The sequence below is a fragment of the Procambarus clarkii genome, chromosome 56 (genome assembly GCF_040958095.1).
Source record: "Procambarus clarkii isolate CNS0578487 chromosome 56, FALCON_Pclarkii_2.0, whole genome shotgun sequence".
Classification (NCBI taxonomy): Eukaryota; Metazoa; Arthropoda; class Malacostraca; order Decapoda; family Cambaridae; genus Procambarus; species Procambarus clarkii.
The window spans coordinates 23989863-24015076 of record NC_091205.1 but is presented as its reverse complement, the minus strand read 5'-3'; the positions used below and the strand labels follow the sequence as shown (position 1 = coordinate 24015076).

General features: G+C 46.5%; 1 protein-coding gene across 3 annotated transcripts in view; it reads right to left on the bottom strand.

The window, feature by feature from the left end:
• Positions 1 to 24631, bottom strand: part of Vdup1 (arrestin family protein Vdup1) — a 65349-nt gene extending 40718 nt beyond the window's left edge. For 2 of the 3 annotated variants that reach the window (XM_069305900.1, XM_069305902.1), the window contains exons 1-2: positions 24570 to 24631; positions 21927 to 22325 (exon numbers count right to left, since the gene is read on the bottom strand). In XM_069305900.1, coding sequence (XP_069162001.1) covers positions 21927 to 22047 — 121 coding nt within the window. In that variant the 5' untranslated portion in view covers positions 22048 to 22325; positions 24570 to 24631. Of the gene's footprint in view, positions 1 to 21926; positions 22326 to 24536 lie in introns of all 3 variants that reach the window. The other variant, XM_069305901.1, reaches the window with a different exon arrangement.
• Positions 24632 to 25214: the final 583 nt, after the last annotated feature.

The window sequence follows — 25214 nt, the reverse complement described above, 5'->3', positions numbered from 1 at the left end:
CACACACACACACACACACACGCACGCACGCACGCACGCACACACACACACACACACACACACACACACACACACACACACACACACGCACGCACGCACACACACACACACACACACACACACTGTATCTGAAAAACGAAAGTATTAGTGTAATTTTAAGATTTATGAGTTAGTTCCTTATATGACAACCGCGTGACGAGGAAGATCTGTTTATATTGTGTATAAGAGAGCAGTGGGAGTTGGAGGTGTGATGGGGGTGTTAGGTCGTGCTAATAATTTGATCTTCTGTCGTCTGTGATTCGCTAGTACATTACTTGTTTGACACGTGAACAAATAGAACAAATGTGCCATTTAATGAGGGAAGTTCAACAGTTTGCGTTGAACACATTGTGATAACGTGTGTTCAATATTATTATTATTTTCTAATAGACAAAACGCTCTCATGTTAGAAGTATGGGAGAAGGACAGCTGTCAACCTGCAGTACAGAAAGTGTGTACATGAAACCCTGATACACTAATACCAGAGTTGAACAGGATAGATTTTCTGTAGTATTACACCGCGCACATGAACAAATAGTGTAGTGTAGTGTAGTGTAGTGTACCATGCACCTTTTGCATAGTTCTGCCTGCAAGACAGTCAAGTCGGAGACGTCATGGGTCATTCCCCACCCCTGTCATGTTCCCTCCTAGCTCATAACTCACATTGAACCAATTACTACAACGCTTTCACACACTGTTGACGTAACCCCCCCCCCTCCCTCCATGGTTGTGTCATACACCAGCAACTAAAGACACTCTACAATAGTTTCTCCAGCCACAACAGCGCGGCCAGGCTATTACCCCTACGTGGCCAGTAAAATAAATAACTCATAATATGTATTGTGATATTCAATCACATTTAAAAAGTATGAACAAAGGTGCATGGCGATGAGTCACAATAACGTGGCTGAAGTATGTTGACCAGACCACACACTAGAAATTGAAGGGACGACGACGTTTCGGTCCGTCCTGGACCATTCTCAAGTCGATTGTGAGACTTGAGAATGGTCCAGGACGGACCGAAACGTCGTCGTCCCTTCAATTTCTAGTGTGTGGTCTGGTCAAAATATGAACAAAGGTCTCGTTAAGCGTTGTTCATCGTCCAGGAATGTAATATGGTACGCTGCCCGACACACTCTCCCGGACCACCTTCCCAATCTCGTGACCTTTGACCTCGCAGAGACAATACCTGCAAACTTTGACCTCACAGAGACAGTAGGGCTTACCGGTTCTCACACAGATCTCAACCTCTCTCTAGACAACAATTTTATCACAATAACTATTAAACCAATCAGCAATCAGTGTTCACAACATCTCCAATCACCAGTGCTCATCACAAATTATTTACCACAGTCCAACCACAGTCCCATCGTGGTCATTACGACCAGTGTAAGATAACGTCCAACCCCCGTCCACTCGTCAAGGAATAGGACACGCTGAGCCAATCACTTTACAAACTGTGGGTTTACAACCACAACAGCCAATTACTCTGGTGAGACATCGTCCACGTCAAAATTCAGACGTTGACAGGTGTTCAGTAGTTAGGGAACACTCAAAGACAGAATATTTCGTAAGAATATAGGTGTTATTGTTGGTTTAGATTCAGCTACGCGGAACACAACGTTGCAAGTAGCACGGGCTATGGTGAGCCCGTAGTGGACTTACCTGGCACAGGAGCGGGGCTGTAAAAGTGGAATATAGGTGGCCAGTCACTTTCAAATACGCACACAGCACCGCTCTTGTGCCAGTTAAGTCCACTACGGGCTCACCATGGCCCGTGCTACTTGGAAGTTTTTGTTCCCAGTAGCTGAATCTAACACAACAACACCAACAGCATCTAGAAGAAGGTATATATACCGCCCAGTGTCACGTTCTGAGGTCAGGCGGGGTGTGGGAGATGGTAGTCATGACTGACAAACGTATCACACCTGATCACTTATTCTACAGTCTATTTTTCTCTCTCTCTCTCTCTCTCTCTCTCTCTCTCTCTCTCTCTCTCTCTCTCTCTCTCTCTCTCTCTCTCTCTCTCTCTCTCTCTCTCTCTCTCTCTCTCTCTCTCTCTCCCCTCAGAAACAATTTCAGCACCGAGATGCTAGAAGATACAGACAATAGGGAAAGTGAAGACAGGTTGGGAACATGAGAAACAAATATGAAGCAGAGGATAATGAGCCACTCATGTCACACATTACAGCTGAAAAACTCGCTCGCGTTACCAATTAAACACTAACGCTCAACACACCTCAAATCTCCCGCCAAAGCCAAGAGTCGCGCTTGTTGTCTAACAAGACTAGACGAAATACGAAGAGAATGGAGATGAAAATAAGAGACGAAATAAAAGATTGGACACATGCAAGCGACGAAGAGGAATCGGCGACGCTTAAAGAGGAATCAAAGACTAGTAAGACCTGTGACGTATTGCCAGACAAAAGAGCATCGCGACAGTAAGGTAATTTAAGAATGGGAGGTAAATAAAAAAGATTGGAAAACAATACGAGGCAAAATTGAAACAGGGCGGTAAAGATGGGTGTAGAGGGGGAGGAGAGGAAGAGAATAAGAGGCAGAGAAAGGTATAGAGGCATCGTGTGCCCCCCAGTCTAGCACTCTCAGGAGTGTGACATTTGACCTGAACTTTCACTCTGAGATTTGGGCTACTCTCGGGGGTGGGGCAGGCGGGCTAAGAGGTGGGGCAGTAATACAGCTGTATTACTGTATCAAAAGGTGTACCACAATTAGTGTACCGTTGTATAACTGTGTTAATGTACCACTACCAATATACGGTTGTACGATTGTATCAATGTATCACCATACCACTGTATCAATGTACCGCTGTACCATCGTATTACTGTACCGCTGTACCATCGTATCAATCCCTGAACAACTTCCTTTGTGTACCACTTCCTGTCTGTACGGCCAGCACCACTCCCAAGATTTGGCGCAAATCGTGGCATATGTGGCCCCCTCGCCAGCCTTTCTCTCCCACTTGTTCCTGGACGTCACGAGTACATCACCACGTCTCCCACTTGTTCCTGGACGTCACAAGTACATCACCACGTCTCCCACTTGTTCCTGGACGTCACAAGTACATCACCACGTCTCCCACTTGTTCCTGGACGTCACAAGTACATCACCACGTCTCCCACTTGTTCCTGGACGTCACAAGTACATCACCACCTCTCCCACTTGTTCCTGGACGTCACAAGTACATCACCACCTCTCCCACTTGTTCCTGGACGTCACAAGTACATCACCACCTCTCCCACTTGTTCCTGGACGTCACAAGTACATCACCACGTCTCCCACTTGTTCCTGGACGTCACAAGTACATCACCACGTCTCCCACTTGTTCCTGGACGTCACAAGTACATCACCACGTCTCCCACTTGTTCCTGGACGTCACAAGTACAGCGCACCACCTCTCCCACTTGTTCCTGGACGTCACAAGTACATCACCACCTCTCCCACTTGTTCCTGGACGTCAAAAGTACAACGCACCACCTCTTCCATTTCTAGGTCAGTTTCCGGGTGAAATTTTCTCGTGACGCTTTTTAAAAAGATTTTGTTATATTAATATATATTACTAGAGGAAAAATGAACGAAAAAAATGTTGAAGTGAAATGTTCATTTATACATTGTATATTTGTTTTAATTTCGAGAAGTTTTCAGTTAGGTTAGGTTATCAATATCAAAGTTTATCACTTGTTAGGTTCGTCCCAGATGGTGAACTTACGTGTTCCTCATAGTAAAAGTACAGTTTGAGACATAGGCCTGGGTTAGGTTAAGTTAGGCTAGGTTATGTTAGGTTAGGCTAAGTTAGGTTAAGCTAGGATAGGTTAGGTTAGGTTTATCATAATTTTTAGCTTCAACACACACAATACACGTGGTTTGTTTGTGTTCAAATGTAAACAATTATAAGATTATCAGGTGATATTGTAGCTCCTTTGTTCTCATACGTGATATGAGAATGGGGGGTAACGAGCTCTGGTCGCAAACAGCCAAGATGGCGCCGGGTTATGGCGAGACTCGAGCGAAACAAAGAAGGATTGAAGAGCCTTTAAGGATGGTGATCGTGTGAATGGATTTGGTGATTTCAACGTGGAAGTACGAAGGTATCTTTAAATGGGATTTTTTTTCTCATGCAATGGTAATGTTGATGGGAATGAGAGTGTGAAAGTGATAGCGCATAGTGGTTGGTGGTGGTGATTGTGGTGATTGTAAAGTCCACAAACACACACACACACACACACACACACACACACACACACACACACACACACACACACACACACACACACACACACACACACACACACACAGCGTGAGAGTAGTGGAAAAATGGAATGCACTTGGGGAACAGGTTGTGGAAGCAAACTCTATTCATACTTTTAAAACTAGGTATGATAGGGAAATGGGACAGGAGTCATTGCTGTAAACAACCGATAGCTGGAAAGGCGGGATCCAAGAGTCAATGCTCGATCCTGCAAGCACAAATAGGTGAGTACACACACACACACACACACACACACACACACACACACACACACACACACACACACAACACACACAGACACACACACACAGACACACAGACACACACACACAGACACACACACACACACACACACACACACACACACACACACACACACACACACACACACACACACACACACACACACACCAAAACGAGGTCATTCCAGCAATCTACTGCCCAGCAAATATAGCCCCCATAAGCTCGTACCAAAAAAAAGATACTATTTATCTACACACACACACGAACTCCACCCTCCATAATGTGTAGGCGGAGTGAGCAGGTGTTCCCCGTTATTTATCTCTGAATCTTTCAGAAACAAGAAAAAAGACTGGTAATGGACTCGGCAAAAACTGAATCACCAAACGTGTGAATAATGCCGATGTATTTGTTTTGCTGGACTATAAAAAGAGCAAGTTTTAATGGAACTCTCTCTCTGAAATGTGTGTTTTTGTGTTAGGTGTGAAACCTGAGGTAGAGATTTCGTGTGTGTGTTTTCACCTAGTTGTGTTGGCGGGGGTTGAGCTCTGCTCTTTCGGCCCGCCTCTCAACTGTCAATCAACTGTTACTAACTACTAATTCCTCCCCCCTCCCTCCCACACACACACACAGGATGTGTGTGTGTGTGGGGGGGGGGCAAAAAATATATAACAAAAATTAGTTAGTAACAGTTGGTTGATTGACAGTTGAGAGGCGGGCCGAAAGAGCAGAGCTCAACCCCCGCAAGCACAACTAGGTGAATACAGACACTAGCATCACGGCTTCAATCTTCCTCTATGATTGAATACTCAATAACCCACAACACAATATGCAGAGTAACGCATCTCTGTGTATATAATATATATATATATGTATAATACAAAAATCCTTTATGAGTTTTCTACATAAATGGGGGGAAGGGGGACCTTTGACAAGCCACCGTCATCCTGTCCTCATCGAGACGATTAGTGTTAGTGACCCACAGGAAAATTCCGACAAAACATCTGTCAAGACGAAAATACTAAGTATGAAAATCATCGATCATACACAAAACGAGAAGCATATTAGACCAGAAAGATTGAATTACGGATTACAATGAAAGACGGTCCCATTTTGGAATCCCTTTGATATTTCCAAGGCGTCGAGCATTCATGTAACGCCAATTTAATAACTATATGAGAGGGATCTCATAGTCTCTTGAGGAGAGCACATTGTTTGTAGGAAAAAAAGGAAAGTAGTTTGAGGCCAGAAATGGGAAAGTTGATGAGCTTGGGTGGGAAATTGTGCGAATTATGTGGTTACGCCAAGGACCTGCAGGTGTGTATGAGAGGAGGGGGGAGGAGGGGTGATGGAAGAGAGAGAGAGAGGGGGAGGGTAGAAGAGAGGAGGGAAGGTAGAGAGGGAGAGGATGGGGATTGAGCTATAAGTAAGTGTTGTACAGTACCGACGACGCCACGGGAGACATCTCCCGTCACGCAGGGTGCAGTCGCACCTCCACAGATCTCCAGTGTCATCTATTGATACTGGTAATGGCTCCAAAGGGCCACCACTTATGGGCTATTCATGCCCGTGCCACCTTTTGGGTGGCTTAATCTTCATCAATCAATCTACCGTTGACGGGAGACATCTCCCATCTCGCAGGGTGTAGTCGCACCTCCACAGATCTCCAGTATCAGCTCTTGATACTGGTAATGGCTCAAAAGGGCCACCACTTACGGGCTATTCATGCCCGTGCCACCTTTTGCGTGGCTTAATCTTCATCAATCAATCATCGCTAGTCACGTACGGCTAACATGATTAATCTGTCAACTTGTAAGGAAGTTTTCCAGTCATACTAGCAGCTTTCCCGCAGTGCCTTCTGGGAGTTTCAACTTCCAGAACAGTATCTTGTGCTGGACATTCAGTGATGAATCTGGCTGTCATCTCTGGGACGTATAGCTGTTGAATGACAGCATCTGGCAACTGCAACCCCCCCCCCCCTCAATAACATCAGTGCAAACGTTCATCTGTACATGATAAACATCTCCTTCGTCAGGGTCGTTCAGATCGCCCTGAGGGAGGATGAAGCAAGATAAGCTTAGCTTTTCGAAGCTCCAGTCTTGCTTACTCATATATACACTCGCGCGTATTCCGGAATTCATTCTGGCTTACTCATGAAATCACTCGTTTCTTCATGTACTCGCACTCTCCCCTGCCAATGTACTCACTGTCTTTTACTAATGCATTAGCTCTCGTATATTCATTCACTCGCTTGCTCATATACTTATTCTCACTTACTCGTGCATTCACTCTCCCTTACACATGCACTCAACTCTCATTTAAGCCCTCAACTCTCACTTAAGCACTCAATCTCGCTTATGCCCTCACTCGTGCACTCTAGCTTACTCATGCACTCACTTTCGCTTACCCATACAATCACTCTCGTACTCCTACACTTATTAACAGAAGTCAGCCCGCCAAAGGGTTATCTCCACTCCAGCGAAGCATCTCCAGTACCCAATTCAGTTTTTCTTCAGTTCCCCATCACTAAATATTCCCGCTCAACTTTATCCAGTTTTCTGTCCGTAATTAATCACATTCGATATAACACAGCTGCTTTAAGGGATCACCATAGCCCGTGCTACATGGACCTTTCGTTCAGATTAGCCAAATCTAAAACAACAACAACACAGCTGCTCTCACTTGTCTGGCGTTCTGAGGTCACTCTTAATTTACATATTATTGCTTGTATTGTAGATTCTTTACTTTCATGCTTTTTAGATCTCGTCTCGGACCAGTATTGGAGGGGACGTTATGGTAAACAATGACGGGAGATAAATATATGTAAAAGGATGCTACATATTTGTGAACTCGTAACGAAATGAGCAGTTCCGGTGCAGGTGTGGTGGTACTGGTGTGTGGTGCAGGTGTGTATGTGGTGACATACTTTTCTTAAACTTTATGGGTCTTTTTAGAGAATCTAAAGTACCTTCGATGAGAACTTTTAAAGAACAGGAAAAATGTTTGAGCTATAACAAATCCTAAAGAATTTTGCAAACTTTCTCTTCCTTGTAAAACGTCTGGATAAGCTTGCAACTTGTACACAAATGTGTTTTGAGCTTTTAAACCTTTTCCGACAAGTTCTTAAGTTTACATATGTTCCATAACCCTCTTGTGAACTTTCACAGTCTACCCTGAGATGTTTGTGATGCCCTTGATACACTCAATGTAGCTCACGTGAGGGTCACCAGTTCACACTATTCTTCTATAGATCTAGAGAGTGTCCAATTAGCGTTGAATGATCTTAACAACTTGTAGAACAATGTCAGCTGAGCCTTGAGTTGTTGTTGTTGTTGTTGTTTCAGATTCAGCTACTCAGGACGAAGTGTCCATGTAGCACGGGCTATGGTGAGCCCGTAAGAGCCTTGAGAGGATCACCGTGTTACATAAGTCACGTCCACTCCTCTCCCTCACAGCCTCACCCCTCATGGTCTTACCCCGCCCCCCCTCATATTCCCTCTCATCCCCCCCCTCCCCCATCACACTGCCCCCCCCCCACCTCCCGATGGCTTTGTCATGCCTGATGTACGAGGATACTCCTGTTTTTGCTTCGTAATCATATATTTTGGGTAAATCCACAGCAGGTTAACTACTAGGAGAGCTAACCAGCCAGTCAGTCAATCAATCAGTCAGCCAGCGATCCAATCAATGACAGAATTAGTCATTCATAGAGCAACCATCGATTTGAACGGGTTTCCGTGTAGGCGAGACCACAAGGAAGCAGTTTCAGAAGAATCAGCTGAGGTTAAAGTGCTGACCACCTGAAAGCCTCCGGCCAAAGATTTAACTAACACTTTACATCTCGGCTGTTTCAACACAGCAAGACAAACTTGCTAATGAAAATAATAAAAGAAAGTATTAAGTATTAAGTATTAAAGAAGAAAGTATTAAGTATTATTAAGTATTATTAAGTATTAAGTAGAAAGTAGAAAGTAAAAGTATTGAGAAGAATCAATATTAGATTAACACATAAGCGAGGATTTAAGAGGCGTTATATGGAGTTGAAGTAACGCAGACGAGGAAGAATTCACTCACAGGAGGGAGCTCCGTTTTGCTGGTCGTGGTTCGAGCCCATTGGTTATGTTATTTTACACGCTGGGAAGTATTTGGTTGTAATTAGAAGGTGATCTTTAACAGGCGAGCTACGAATGTTCAGTATGTGATTTATTGATTGATCTGATCGAGTGGATATGTAATGCTAATCATGGAGAGAGAGAGAGAGAGAGAGAGAGAGAGAGAGAGAGAGAGAGAGAGAGAGAGAGAGAGAGAGAGAGAGAGAAAATATGAAAGTGTGGGTAGAGGACAGTCAGAAGAGGAGGTGGCTGTCCTTGGACGAGGTGTGGTTAGTTCAGCTTCAACACCCACACACACACACACACACACACACACACACACACACACACACACACACACACACACAAACACTATTCAACACTGGTGGTACGCGAACAAGGGGACACAGGTGGAAACTAAGTACCCAAATGAGCCACAGGGACGTTAGAAAGAACTTTTTCAGTGTCAGAGTAGTTAACAGATGGAATGCATTAGGCAGTGATGTGGTGGAGGCTGACTCCATACACAGTTTCAAGTGTAGATATGATAGAGCCCAGTAGGCTCAGGAATCTGTACACCAGTTGATTGACAGTTGAGAGCCGGGACCAAAGAGCCAGAGCTCAACTAGGTGAGTACATGGACGTGGAGACTCAAAGTAGAGTCCATTTCTCCAATGGTGTCCTCACACAACTAGGTGAGAACTCCAGTTTGAAAATAGTTCCAGAGCCATTCAATATACAAGAAATATGACCAGAACGGATTGTAATTCTCAGTCTACGGTCTTTAATGCGTTGTATTTTGAGTGGTCATATTTGTGTTATGTGATGCGATAGTCTCCACCTGGCGGCTGAAAGCTGTGGCGTCAGCTTACCGGGTTAATGTGGTGGGTTTCTTTTCACTGCTTGCATGCTGCGGTTCTCAAGTATCCTCTTAACGCACCACGTGATCTAGAGTTACGAGTTTAAGAAAGCGGTTCTCACCCATTGATTCCGTTGTGAGGTTTCTCTTCCTGCGTATAATAACTGTGTGTTTGTTGAGCTGGTGTTCTGCGCACCTGTTCCACAAGCTGGTGTTCTGCGCACCTGTTCCACAAGCTGGTGTTCTGCGCACCTGTTCCACAAGCTGGTGTTCTGCGCACCTGTTGCACAAGCTGGTGTTCTGCGCACCTGTTCCACAAGCTGGTGTTCTGCGCACCTGTTCCACAAGCTGGTGTTCTGCGCACCTGTTGCACAAGCTGGTGTTCTGCGCACCTGTTCCACAAGCTGGTGTTCTGCGCACCTGTTCCACAAGCTGGTGTTCTGCGCACCTGTTCCACAAGATGGTGTTCTGCGCACCTGTTCCACAAGCTGGTGTTCTGCGCACCTGTTCCACAAGCTGGTGTTCTGCGCACCTGTTGCACAAGCTGGTGTTATGCGCACCTGTTCCACAAGCTGGTGTTCTGCGCACCTGTTGCACAAGCTGGCGTTATGCGCACCTGTTGCACAAGCTGGTGTTATGCGCACCTGTTGCACAAGCTGGTGTTCTGCGCACCTGTTGCACAAGCTGGTGTTCTGCGCACCTGTTGCACAAGCTGGTGTTCTGCGCACCTGTTCCACAAGCTGTCATCCCCCAACACAGCTAACATCATAACTACCGCAATTCAGACGCGGCCTTCACACTCTGCCGTGGCTCCACGTGCACCAAGGAGCCTCTGATTTATCCCGGAGCTTTGTCCTCTGCTAGAGGAACATGTACCCTTCCTACATGTCTACAAGGAACATGTACCCTTCCTACATGTCTACAAGGAACATGTACCCTTCCTACATGTCTACAAGGAACATGTACCCTTCCTACATGTCTACAAGGAACATGTACCCTTCCTACATGTCTACAAGGAACATGTACCCTTCCTACATGTCTACAAGGAACATGTACCCTTCCTACATGTCTACAAGGAACATGTACCCTTCCTACATGTCTACAAGGAACATGTACCCTTCCTACATGTCTACAAGGAACATGTACCCTTCCTACATGTCTACAAGGAACATGTACCCTTCCTACATGTCTACAAGGAACATGTACCCTTCCTACATGTCTACAAGGAACATGTACCCTTCCAACATGTCTACAAGGAACATGTACCCTTCCTACATGTCTATATGTAGGAATATGTATGTATATATCTACAACCTATATTTCATAAATGTCTGCTAGAGGAACATGTATTATTTATGTATTTATTTGAATAATAAGAATTTGATAATTGATATTATTTATTAGTATTATTATTACAGTTATTGCCCTTACAATAAATAGTTTTATGGCAATTGTAAAAACGGCATATGCGCTGATCTCTCCAGTGTGAATTCGTAAATAAGACATTTCAGGGATTATTGTTGTTGTTGTTTTAGATTCAGCTATTCAGAACAACAAGTTGCAAGTAGCACGGGCTATGGTGAGCCCGTAGTGGACTTACCTGGTACAGGAGCGGGGCAAGTAGCACGGGCTATGGTGAGCCCGTAGTGGACTTACCTGGCACAGGAGCGGGGCAAGTAGCACGGGCTATGGTGAACCCGTAGTGGACTTACCTGGTACAGGAGCGGGGCAAGTAGCACGGGCTATGGTGAGCCCGTAGTGGACTTACCTGGCACAGGAGCGGGGCAAGTAGCACGGGCTATGTTGAGCCCGTAGTGGACTTACCTGGTACAGGAGCGGGGCAAGTAGCACGGGCTATGTTGAGCCCGTAGTGGACTTACCTGGTACAGGAGCGGGGCTGTGAGGGATTAATATCTTAAGAATGAAGCCTGGTTTTTACTGAGCTCGATATATGACCTATATAGATTGTGTTGGGCTTAAAATCTGGAAACCTCTGGCAGCTCGCCCTTATCAACAAAAGCCACATGTTAATTCCATGCAGCCGTCAAACCCCCTTTTTATGAATAAATAACGTTTTGCGACACCCGCCCCCAGGCTACGTTCATTCCATCCAGCGGCCGACCCCAAAGTCCAATTCATCAATTTCTACATTTTGTTTCTTTAAAAAAATTATTTTCTCAAATATTAATTATGTAATATTTTTACACATTAGCATATTGTTCATATTTAGGCGTAGGTTAGGTTAGTTTTTAGGTTCTTATGACAGTTATTTGTATTTGTAGTACGTGGATGAAGCATTTACCAACCCGTCCTCGAGTCAAGTCCATTCCATCCAGCTGTCGACCCCATAGACACATTCATAAATTTTTACATGCTGTACATTCAAAACGGGAATTTTATCAAATAAATTAATATTATAATAGCATATTGTGCATATATTGGCATAGATTAGGTTAGGTGTTTAGGTTAGGTTAGGCTAGGCTAGGCTAGGCTAGGCTAGGTTAGGTTAGGTTAGGTTAGGTTAGGTTCGGTTAGGTGAGGTGTTAGGTATCATCCCGCACTGTCTACGACGGTGAGCGATGATCTTGAGCGAGAAGATAATGAAGGAATTGAAAGGAAAAGGAGGAGAGAAGGAAGACCCACTAGCAAGATTGGCTTTCACTTGTCCGCCAGTAATGGTGTCGGGAGAGTAATGGTGCACTTGTGGCGCCTGTGTGTGTGTGTGTGGGAGGGGGGGGGGGTTACCTGAGTGTGTTGCTTCACCCACGCACTCACTCACTTACTCAGTCACGCACATCAGTGCGTCAGAGCCTTCAAAATCGCGGAGATGTTGGCAGACCTACTGTTCCGTACAAGGCAAATATTCTCAATGTTCCCTGTAGCTGGCCCGACTTCGCGGACAACCAGAACCTGGTAGTCACAACTCAAGGCGCTCAGCGGTCAACATTCCCTATGCCTGCTGTACCTTTAACAACCACATCACTCCATCAGCGACCATTCCTAAGCTGACTCGCAGTTTTAACACATTTACTCAACATGTTACACGTGAAATGAGTTCAAGTCCAAGTATGTTTACTGAGACAAGACAGAAATGCATCTCAAAGGGATAGAGTAGCTTAGGCTATTTCTAACCCCCTAAATGAGGACGTGTTCCTGAAGAAAGATTTAACGTGCTGTTAGTTCCTGTTGCATCCTCTTCCCTACGTCATTCTTACTTAGCATTCAATTTTATTATTCGTAATTGATAATAAATCAAAAGACTCGCTAAAAATCAGTTTCTAGGGACAGGCTTGAGATTAACTGATGAAAGGTAACAGTTCTTTGCTTGACCGGATCACACACTAGAAGGTGAAGGGACGACGACGTTTCGGTCCGTCCTGGACCATTCTCAAGACGATTGTGAGAATGACTTGAGAATGTCATTCGACTTGAGAATGGTCCAGGACGGACCGAAACGTCGTCGTCCCTTCACCTTCTAGTGTGTGATCTTGTCAACATACTTCAGCCACGTTATTGTGACTCATCGCCTGTAGTTGTTAGCTTGATTTAATTTGGATGTTTTGCACAGTTCCTAATGAGCCATATATAGTCTTAGTTAAAAATAATACGTGAGACAGAATGACAGAGAAAGAGAGACGGGCAGACAGAGAGGAGATAATAAATGAGGCCTTTCTCCACTTTTAAAGTTTCCTAGTCGAGCGGACAGCACGCTGGACTTGTGATCCTGTGGTCCTGGGTTCGATTCCAGGCGCCGGCGAGAAACAATGGGCGGAGTTTCTTTCACCCTATGCCCCTGTTACCTAGCAGTAAAATAGGTACCTGGGTGTTAGCTGTCACGGGCTGCTTCCTGGGGGTGGAGGCCTGGTCGAGGACCGGGCCGCGGGGACACTAAAAAGCCCCGAAATCATCTCAAGAAGATAACCTCGAGGGCGGCGACTCAGACAACTTGTGAACTATGTAGACGCTGGCGGTGTTGCCACCAATATTTAATGTTGGGGGAGGTAGGGTTAGGCATGCATAGTGTGGTGGCGTCTATTGAACGCCAATATTAAACGTAATATTAAACGCCTAATAAACCAATCTTGGGCTCTCGCCTAATCACGTCGGTTTTCTTACGGATTGTTGGTAAACAATCACCGTAATACACACATAAATCACAATAACGTGATGCATCACATGAACAAATCCACAAAGGCCGTGGATTGTTACTGAGGTTCGTAAGTTCGAACCCTCATCACGGCCCTTGCCGTAATGTTGGCGCGTTCAATACATCAGTCTCGATAGGTTAAGTGGGTTGCTTGGGCTTGTCATATTTCTGTTTTTTTTGTAAGGATTGGCGCTCAATTCTCCCTGGCCAGGACTCGAACCCAAACCAAATCTCTCTTTGGAAGCGGTTCGAGCGTGTTACCACTGCGCCACCGAGATCACTTCTCTTGTGATTACTATAGTTTTTTGCCATTATAAAGCGTAACTTAAATTTAAGCTAAATGTTTTTAAATTTGCGTCTACAAATGCAGCTGCTTTACGCTGCTATGCAACTGTCCTGTCCAGCCAGAACTGCAAAGATTCTCATTGCAACAGATGACCGACAGCTGGAAAGGCGGGGGCTTGTGAGCTCAAGCTCGACCCTTCAAGCTCGAATAATTTCAAGACAGTCACTTCTCACTGGAGCGTCACTTATCATTCTGTGGAGGTGAAAGGAATTATCAGGGGAAGGCATTACCAAGTTATTATGACTATATAACACTTGGAAGGGGTCAAGATAAGGATTTGGGATGGAACGGGAGGGAAAAGGAATGGTGCCCAACCACTTGGACGAGCGGGGATTGAACGCCGATCTGCATGAAGCGAGATCCACCATCCAGCCCAAGTGGTTCCGTCAGTGGAGCGTCACTTGGTAATGAAGACATTAAGCCACGTGGGCCGTGTCATTCTCCGCCTCTTGCCATTGAATAAAAACTGTGAATGATTCGAGGCTACGCACGTGCGATTGTTTACGCCAGCTGACCTCTGACCCCAACGTACGCATGTATGAATACCTAAAACATTTCTTGTTAGGAAGCCCGTGACTTCTTAGTCTAATGGTAAGACAATATCCACGTGGTCACCCATTCACTTACTCGCTTTACTCCAACTGACTGCACGAGGAATGAATGTTGTGCAACTTTATGTTATTATAATTTATTAAACAAGTAATTTATTATGAATACAATGTACTTGGCATAGTTGTTATTCTTCATAATAGCAGTTAAGAATAGTATCTGGAAACAATGGTGTTCCTCTCTCTTTCTGGTGGGTGTTTTGGGGTCAGACGGGGTTTTGGGGTCAAGACCCCCCACTGTGTGGGGTCCAGAGACAAGATCCCTTGCATCCAGAGGTCAGCGGGAGGTTCAGATCTGTATCACACACACACACACACACACACACACACACACACACACACACACACACACACACACACACACACACACACACGGGGGGCCTCGTAGCCTGGTGGATAGCGCGCAGGACTCGTAATTCTGTGGCACGGGTTCGATTCCCGCACGAGGCAGAAACAAATGGGCAAAGCTTCTTTCACCCTAAGTGCCCCTGTTACCTAGCAGTAAATAGGTACCTGGGAGTTAGTCAGCTGTCACGGGCTGCTTCCTGGGGTGTGTGTGTGTGGTGTGGAAAAAAAAATAAAAATAAATAAAAAAAGAGTAGTTAGTAAACAGTTGATTGACAGTTGAGAGGCGGGCCGAAAGAGCAAAGCTCAACCCCCGCAAAAACACAACTAGTAAACACACACACACACACGGTGGGATACGGACACAGGTGGAAACTTAGTACCCAGATGAGTCACAGAGACGTTAGAAAGATTTTTTTTCAGTGTCAGAGTACAATAGTTAATAAATGGAATGCACTAGGCAGTGATGTGGTGGAGGCTGTCTCCATACACAGTTTCAAGTGTAGATATGATAGATCCCAATAGGCTCAGGAATCTGTACACTTGTTGATTGACAGTTGAGAGGCGGGACCAAAGAGCCAGAGCTCATCCCCCGCAAGCACAACTAGGTGAGTACACACACACACATCCATATGGGACTCAAAAACTGAAGCTGAACACAAAGGCATCACCAACTATCACTTGGACGACCCGACAGGAGAGACAGCTTAACCCGCCACCCTGCTGAGAGCGTTACTCTTGGTCAGGAGCCAGATTCACGAAGCACTTACGAACCTGTACATCTTTTCTCAATTTTTGGCGGCTTTGTTTACAATTATTAAACAGTTAATGAGCTCCGAAGCACCAGGAGGCTGTTTATAACAATAACAACAGTTTATTGGGAAGTTTTCATGCTTGTAAACTGATTAATTAATGTAACCAAAGCCGTCAAAGATTGAGGAAAGATGTACACGTTCGTAAGTACTTGCGTAACTGCTTCGTGAATCTGGCCACAGGCGCCGAGAGAGAAGGAAAAGAAAATGGGTGAAACGGAGAATTTCACCACTTGTTTATATCTATAAAACAAAGGTACCATTGTACGAGAGATGCTGTAACTGATTGTTCCGAGGAGCACCTGGGAGGATGGTTTCCAGGTCAGCCTGTTCTCCTAAGGTTTCCCCCACGTCAATAAACTGTCGTACTGAAGTCCTCTCTCTCTCCTAACCTACCAGAGGCCATAAAACAGAAAACGGGACAGTATATCAATTTCGCGAGCCGCTACTATTTTCTAATACGATGATTTTTGGCCTTAGAGTATACAGCATGACCTTGCTTGGGTCCCAGTCCATCACAAATGATTATTATTAGTAGTATTAATTTTATGTTTATGTGAGAGCTTCATATCTTCTCCAGCACCTGGCCAGCCCCGGCCCTAGATACAGAGGACTCGCCTCTATAACGAACATTGTTTTATGTGTCATTACAGCCCGGCCGTTGTCGCTAATTGCACCATTTGTCGTTGTTAAGTGTTCCTTTAAAACCCCATGGTGGTGCGGGCAGGCTGTGGGGGTACAGATATGAAATACATAAGTGCTGTAGTATTTTGTAAAATGGGGAGGGGGTAGGTGGGGAAAGGAGGGGGGGGGGGTAGGTGGGGAAAGGAGGGGGGGGAAGGACCTTCATGTGGTGGTGATGAGGTCCGTTGGGACGTGTGTGGGTGGGGGGTGGGGGGGGGGGAAAGTATGGTGATGTATCATGAGTGGATGGTGAGGTCTCTGGTGTGGTGTGGTAATGGTGGAAATGAACCTTGATCTTAGCTGCACTGAGCTTCACGGGAGTTTTAATCCGATATACTAGTCTCTCTCTCTCTCTCTCTCTCTCTCTCTCTCTCTCTCTCTCTCTCTCTCTCTCTCTCTCTCTCTCTCTCTCTCTCTCTCTCTCTCTCTCTCTCATCGGCTTCCTTTATTATTTTAAATCATTCGTGGTCTGCAGTTTCCCGAGTAAGTCCTTGAAGTTAATGATCCGTCCTCTCGAAATACGATATTTGACCTTCCTCTTGTTAGTGAAGGATCCGCTTGGAGGACAGCCTTACGTCACACATCCGGCTCTGGTGGTGTGGTAACGACTCTTGAGAGCTCTGGTGGTGTGGTAACGACCCTTGAGAGCTCTGGTGGTGTGGGTAACGACCCTTGAGAGCTCTGGCGATGTGGTAACGACCCTTGAGAGCTCTGGTGGTGTGGTAACGACTCTTGAGAGCTCTGGTGGTGTGGTAACGACTCTTGAGAGCTCTGGTGGTGTGGTAACGACTCTTGAGGGCTCTGGTGGTGTGGTAACGACTCTTGAGGGCTCTGGTGGTGTGGTAACGACCCCTGAGGGCTCTGGTGGTGTGATAACGACCCTTGAGAGCTCTGGTGGTGTGGTAACGACTCTTGAGAGCTCTGGTGGTGTGGTAACGACTCTTGAGAGCTCTGGTGGTGTGGTAACGACCCTTGAGAGCTCTGGTGGTGTGGTAACGACCCCTGAGGGCTCTGGTGGTGTGGTAACGACCCTTGAGGGCTCTGGTGGTGTGGTAACGACCCCTGAGGGCTCTGGTGGTGTGGTAACGACCCTTGAGGGCTCTGGTGGTGTGGTAACGACCCCTGAGGGCTCTGGTGGTGTGGTAACGACCCTTGAGGGCTCTGGTGGTGTGGTAACGACCCCTGAGGGCTCTGGTGGTGTGGTAACGACCCTTGAGGGCTCTGGTGGTGTGGTAACGACCCCTGAGGGCTCTGGTGGTGTGGTAACGACCCTTGAGGGCTCTGGTGGTGTGGTAACGACCCCTGAGGGCTCTGGTGGTGTGGTAACGACCCTTGAGGGCTCTGGTGTGGTAACGACCCCTGAGGGCTCTGGTGGTGTGGTAACGACCCTTGAGGGCTCTGGTGTGGTAACGACCCCTGAGGGCTCTGGTGGTGTGGTAACGACCCTTGAGGGCTCTGGTGGTGTGGTAACGACCCTTGAGAGCTCTGGTGGTAGGGTCACACAGTGTTCGGGGGAACTAATAATTGCGTCAAGCAGACATGGACAGGATTGGGGAGTCGGGGCATGAGGGAGGAACAGGATTGGTTGGTCGGGGAGGGAGGGACACGGCTTGGGGGGGGGTGGGGGGTCTGGGAGAGGGGGGGGAAGTGGGGGGGGGTCGAGGCTTAGAGCTGCAAGTTGGGGGGACGAGGGGTCTGGCTTGACCACTGGTGTCAGTAGTGGGAGAGGTCCGAGAGACAGACACAAAACTCTTCAACTCAGTTCATAAGTGATCTTCAGTCCATTAGTGGCCATGGGTAAGGGGGCCGAAGACCCCACAGCGAGGGTAGTGAGCCGCCGCCCACGTTCCTTCTCGACACAGTTCTTCTCCACCCACTCACAAACGTGTTTTTTTTGTCTTACAGGAATGACCCACTCCTTATCCCCACCCCCTGTTCTCCCAGCTCCCCCTTCAGTACCTCTGCTTCCTTTCCGGGAAGCTGCCGATGGCTGGCTGGGTCCTCCTTCCCCCTGGCTCCCTCCTCACGTAGGGAGGTGAGGCGCTCCTGGCGTTGTGTGTGTGTAAACTCCTTTATACACGGCCTCCTTGACTTTTCTTTTGTGTATGTTGTAATAATAATATAATTGATATTCATTGTTTGCTGATATTCTCCCCCCCCCTCCTCCTCTCTCCCTCCCTCGCTCCAAATTCTTATTTTTTTTTTTTTGTAATTGTTATTGTGCGTATTGGTGTTGATCTCTGGGTCGGGTCACGGTGGTGTGTCGGGCCCTGTTTGTTGCAGAGTACCTGTTGCAGGTCTGTGTGATCTTGCCTAAATGTGCTTCCAAGATCAAGCGGTAGATACTGAACACTGTCTACCAGCTGTCTGTTGTGTTATGAAACACTTCTGTTCATTACTATTCATAAAATTAATCCTATAAGTTCGGTGCCTCCTCTCCAGGCGTGTTGAGTCATATCCTCACCCTCAACACAGACCTCTCCACTTTTTCAAGTTCGGATTTTACAATGAACAAATCCACAAGGGCCGTGACGAGAATTCGAACCTACGTCTGTGAGCATCCCAGACGCTGCCTTAATCGACTGAGCTACGACATGGTCAAAATGCATCTCGTTATTGTGATTTCTGTGTGTAATTCGGAATTTACCTGACATAACCGAGGGCCACTAACACTAGTGGCCTCGACGAGGACGCATCAATTTTCTCCTGGTTATTCTATCTAGTAGAGTGAAGGGCATGCATGTGAATGACGCTATAGTCGGTGGTTGCGCTTCTCTTGGCTGTTTTATTTCTTGAATACAAGTACACCGTTGCTCCCACACACAGCTCAGTCGATTAAGGCAGTGTCTGGGATGCTTCCGGACGCAGGTTCGAATCCTCGTCATGGCCCTTGTGGATTTGTACACCGTTGCTGCCTTCCGTGCCTCTGTCAGTGCTGGGGAGGGAATACTCAGCCACGAACTGTAAGCCAAACTGCTGTTGTAATGGTTATTTAATCACTGTGTTGATTCAGGTGTCTTTTGCTGGCGTGGTCATTATTTCTGCCGTCTCATGACTGCTAATACTGGCGCCTGGAACCGCTGACATAACTTACACTTTTCATAAAACAAAATCCTCGAAGTTTTCGCCATCTGGAGCACATTTCCTGCAGAGTGAATGTCTTATACTGCTTGTGAAGGTGTTTGATTATTATCGTCACAGAGCCTTGACTGAATATTTTGAAAGCTAATCTGCCAACTGGCTTGATGCATACTGATCTCTAAGCCAGTTTATATCCTTGGTACTGCTTCCAACAGTCACACACCTACATACAGAAAAACACACAGACACACACACACACACACACACACACACACACACACACACACACACACACACACACACACACACACACACACACACACACACACACACACTGGAGTATGGGGCCCCAGCATGGAGCCCGTACCTTATCAAGCACAAGACGAAACTGGAAAAAGTTCAGTTATACTTTTTTAGTACCCAGAACTAAGAGGCATGAGTTACGAGGAAAGGCTGCGTGAAATGTACCTCTCGACACTAGAAGCTAGAAGAGTAAGGGGAGACATGATAACCACCTACAAAATTCTCAGGGGAATTGACAAGCTGAACAAAGACAAATTATTTAGCATGGGTAGAACACGAACAAGGGGACTCGGGTGGAAACCTAGTACCCAGATGAGCCCCAGAGACATTAGAAAGAATTTTTTTCAGTGTCAGAGTAGTTAACAAGTGGAATGCATTAAGTAGTGATGTGGTGGAGGCTGACTCCATCCACAGTTTCAAATATAGATATGATAGAGCCCAGTAGGCTCAGGAATCTGTACACTTGTTGATTGACAGTTGAGAGGCGGGACCAAGGAGCCAGAGCTCAACCCCTGCAATCACAACTAGGTGAGTACACACAATAGCTAGCCACGTGGCCACATGCTTGTATATACATTATTGTTAATGACAGAACAGAAGAGGCCTCCCAGGTGTTTATATTACACCCTCTCGTGCTGTGAAGCAAGGAGTTACACACATAGTAAATACTCTCTCTCTCTCTCTCTCTCTCTCTCTCTCTCTCTCTCTCTCTCTCTCTCTCTCTCTCTCTCTCTCTCTCTCTCTCTCTCTCTCTCTCTCTCTCACCTACAGGGAGCATCTAGAAAGGTCAACCAAGGTGGGAAGTGTGGGTCAACTTCCCAGGGTCACGATCACTCACCCAAGAGAACACCCTCCGGTCAAGAGAGAGTTGTTGTTGTGAAACAAAATTTTCTCTCAGTCTAGGTGTAATTGGCCAGGCATAATAATCATTGAACAAGTATATTACATACAAATGTATTCAGGCGACCGAGTGGCGAATTAAAACCCTTTGGGACCCCCCAAGGCCCACATATTATTGGGGTCTACCCTTGAAAATTGTAGCATAACGAAAACTGATATATTGAACAATGTTGTATTGACAAAACTATGTTATGTTATGTAACATTCAGCCTAGAGGTGGGAGCCCCAGAGCTTATGGAAACCCCCATAAACGGGAAATTCGGATTAAAAAAAGTTCTAACAATCATTAATTCGTAATTATTGCCACAGCTGTTATATGGTTTGTTAATTAGCATATATTTCTAACTGGAAGCAAGACAGATATGTTCAATATTGATGGACGTAAAGACTGCTAGGGTTCGCGAACCACCAGGATTCGCAGGAGGGTTTTCTGGGGTTCAGGGGTGTGGAGGTCTGGCGAGAATCTATACTAAGAGAACGATAGTTATGCGAGTCTCAGTTAGATCTGGCTACAGTTACATCATCTTCATAAGTGTTAAGTAAAGCACACTAATTTACTACTACTAGTGTCCCCACATCTTGGTCCCACTTATTATACTTACGTCTAATAAGACATTTTCATGTCTCCAAGGTGCATACAACAACAAAAAGCCTGGGGCCAGATTCACGAAACCACTTACGAACGTGTACATCTTTCCTCAATCTTTGACGGCTTTGGTTACATTTATTAAATAGTTTACAAGCATGAAAACTTCCCATTCAACTGTTGTTATTGTTATAAACAGCCTCCTGGTGCTTCGGAGCTCATTAACTGTTTAATAATTGTAAACAAAGCCGCCAAAGATTGAGAAAAGATGTACAGGTTCGTAAGTGTTTGCGTAAGTGCTTTCGTGAATCTGGCCCCTGGGATCTAGGCAAAATATAAACCCGAGGCACAAAACAGACAAAAATATACTGAAAAATATTGACAGCCAAAACCCAAAAGAAAGACCAATTGTCACGGACTCAAAAACCAAAAGAAAGACTAATTGTCACGAACTCAAAAACCAAAAGAAAGACTAATTGTGACGGACTCAAAACCAAGGCGCCCTGAACAACAAACAAGAATGCAGAACAAAATATATGTGAAAATATAATCAATACGAGACATTATATACACACGAACCTCAATATAATTCCATGCACATTGAAGAATATGACGTACCGAGAACGGAGGTGTCCTCTTCCAGTTCGACGATGACCCGGCCGGAGATGAAGTGACCGGGGAAGTAGAGGAGATTCGGGTTGTCGAAGAGAATGATGAATTTCTGAAGCTTCCGCGCCATCTCTCGTCGCCTCACAGCACCACCACCAGAGAGAGAGAACACAAACACACACTACAGCTAGACACAAACAGTAGACTCCAGCAGCCCAAGTGAACGGAACACTCTCACTCTCTCTCCGCTACTACAGTGATCACTCCTCCAGTATCCAAGGTTGCACTTATCAGCGCCCTCGGTCGAGCTCCCTTGTATCTACTTGATATACCGATGTCCGTGTTTAGTCAACAGGTGAGCTGTGCTTTGCTGTTATACTCACAGCTGCATTTTGATTTGTTGCGTTCCTGTTTAACGGAGAATAAATAATTTAAATATAATGGCCTGCGTTCTGGTACCCCCAAACGTACACGGTACTATGGCCACCTCACCATTGATGGTCTATTCAATGGTGAGATGGTCATTGTACCGTGTACATTTCGGGGTAATCCTTGGCGTCATGGGTTCGAATCCTGACCTGGTTATTTACAGTTCTTAGTGATCTATGGCTTGCGCAGTCTTGCAGCCTTTCTCATATATATAAATTACATTGTGATAGTATTTCTGAAAATGGGTTGAAATATCACGAAAGCGCTTGAGTATGGGGCACATTTCCTTTCACCTAATGCCTCTATTCACCTTGCAGTAATAAGGCACCCGTGCGATAGGCAGCTGTTGTGGGGTTGCCTCCTAGGCAGGGTTAGAAGTTCGACCTTGAGGGACCTTGATAGCAAGCACAATACACACAGGCTTCCTGTCCTCGACAAAGGTAATTAAATTTAATTTGGAGGTGAAATGTACACAGGTGTGAGGGTTCCCGCCAGGTAAACTATCAGGAGAAAGCGTCATGCCATTACGACTATATAGCACTGGGAAGGGGTCAGGATAAGTATTTGGGATGGGACGGGGGAAAGGAATGGTGCCCAACCACTTAAACAGTCGGGGATTGAACACCGACCTGCATGAAGCGAGACCGTCGCTCTACCGTCCAGCCCAAGTGATTAGGCTGGCATCCGAGGAGCGGGTTTGATTCTATCATAAGCCTTCAATATTTTCACAAAATTGTGTAATAAAGTTAAAAAAAAGTGTTTGAGAGGTGGTAGAAGACAATATTTTAGTGCATGTGTGGGAGCCTAACAAGGCTTCCCTCGGTTGTCATACATTCTCTTCTCCGAGACGAAGAGTCCCTACAAGTACATTTTTTGTGTGTGTGCGTGTGGCAACAATGTTTACTTGTCTAATATGTTACAAAGGATATACATATGCAAACGTGTTGCATAGACTTGGGACAACCAGAGCAAACATGATATTTTAACTGCTCGACAATTTCACTTCATATATCGCCCTTATTTAAATAGACTAATTAGGACAGTCTCTCAGGGGTAAGTGGGACGCACTCGGCAAGAGTCACGAGGGGAAATATAAGAACAAAGCAGGAAGGTGAGTACCACGGTTACAGCCCCGCTCCTATTAAGGTAAGTCCACTACGGGCTCACCATAGCCCGTGCTACTTGCCCCGCTCCTGTGCCAGGTAAGGCCACTACGGGCTCACCATAGCCCGTGCTACTTGCCCCGCTCCTGTGCCAGGTAAGTCCACTACGGGCTCACCATAGCCCGTGCTACTTGCCCCGTTCCTGTGCCAGGTAAGTCCACTATGGGCTCACCATAGCCCGTGCTACTTGCCCCGCTCCTGTGCCAGGTAAGTCCACTATGGGCGCACCATAGCCCGTGCTACTTGCCCCGCTCCTGTGCCAGGTAAGTCCACTACGGGCTCACCATAGCCCGTGCTACTTGTCCCGTTCCTGTGCCAGGTAAGGCCACTACGGGCTCACCATAGCCCGGGCTACTTGCCCCGTTCCTGTGCCAGGTAAGTCCACTATGGGCTCACCATAGCCCGTGTTACTTGCCCCGCTCCTGTGCCAGGTAAGTCCACTATGGGCGCACCATAGCCCGTGCTACTTGCCCCGTTCCTGTGCCAGGTAAGTCCACTATGGGCTCACCATAGCCCGTGTTACTTGCCCCGCTCCTGTGTCAGGTAAGTCCACTACGGGCTCACCATAGCCCGTGCTACTTGGCCCTCTTGGCTCCCGGTAGCTGGTACTAAAACAAGAGGCGGTAAGGAAGCGCCAGGGGACAGGTGGTGTTGCCTTGTGAGGCTACATGAGCTCCACCCTCATACCCTGCCGCACCCTCACACATGTCTCATAACTCATAACCTCACTACACGCAACATTTCCTGGGAAGTGGTAACCCCCGGGCCGAGTATAGTCACCAGGGACCCAAGTAACAGTCGGCCAAGGTTTGATTGTATCGGGATTCGAACTGGTGATTGCGAGAACACCTCGACACCTGTGATATAATGCACACAGCACCCTGGGACGAGGAGTTTTCTCTCGCTTGCTCACTTCACTAACGAAACACGTCGTAATATATATGATTTATATATATTTTGGTATATTATATTTCTCTTATCATATGTTGCTTTCACTGTATTCGGCATTTTTCACGATTTGGCTCACATCACAGGTGAAACGAAACAGGTGGTTAAATACTAGTGAGGTGAAGTGAGGAGCGTTTCCCGCACACACCCGACCTCCACCAGTGTCTCTCACTGTCTGGCGCCGGGGGGCGTGTGGTACCTGTTGGGGTGGGGCGCCCCCCGCCCCCGCTGGCCTCCCCCAGGCACCCTCCCTCCTGTCACCCACCTCTGTTGTCACCCACCTCTGTTGTCACCCTCCTCTGTTGTCACCCTCCTCTGTTGTCACCCACCTCTGTTGTCACCCTCCTCTGTTGTCACCCTCCTCTGTTGTCACCCTCCTCTGTTGTCACCCACCTCTGTTGTCACCCACCCTGGTCGTCACCCACCCCTGTTGTCACCCACTCTGGTCGTCACCCACCCCATGTTGTCACCCACCTCTGTTGTCACCCTCCTCTGTTGTCACCCACCTCTGTTGTCACCCACCTCTGTTGTCACCCTCCTCTGTTGTCACCCACCTCTGTTGTCACCCACCCTGGTCGTCACCCACCCCTGTTGTCACCCACCCTGGTCGTCACCCACCCCTGTTGTCACCCACCCTGGTCGTCACCCACGTGGTCACCCATCAACCACCCACATCACACAGCATTCTACACAGACTGGTATTTTTTACAGCCTAGTACCTTCCACTGATAATAATTACTATCCATTAGCAGGTATT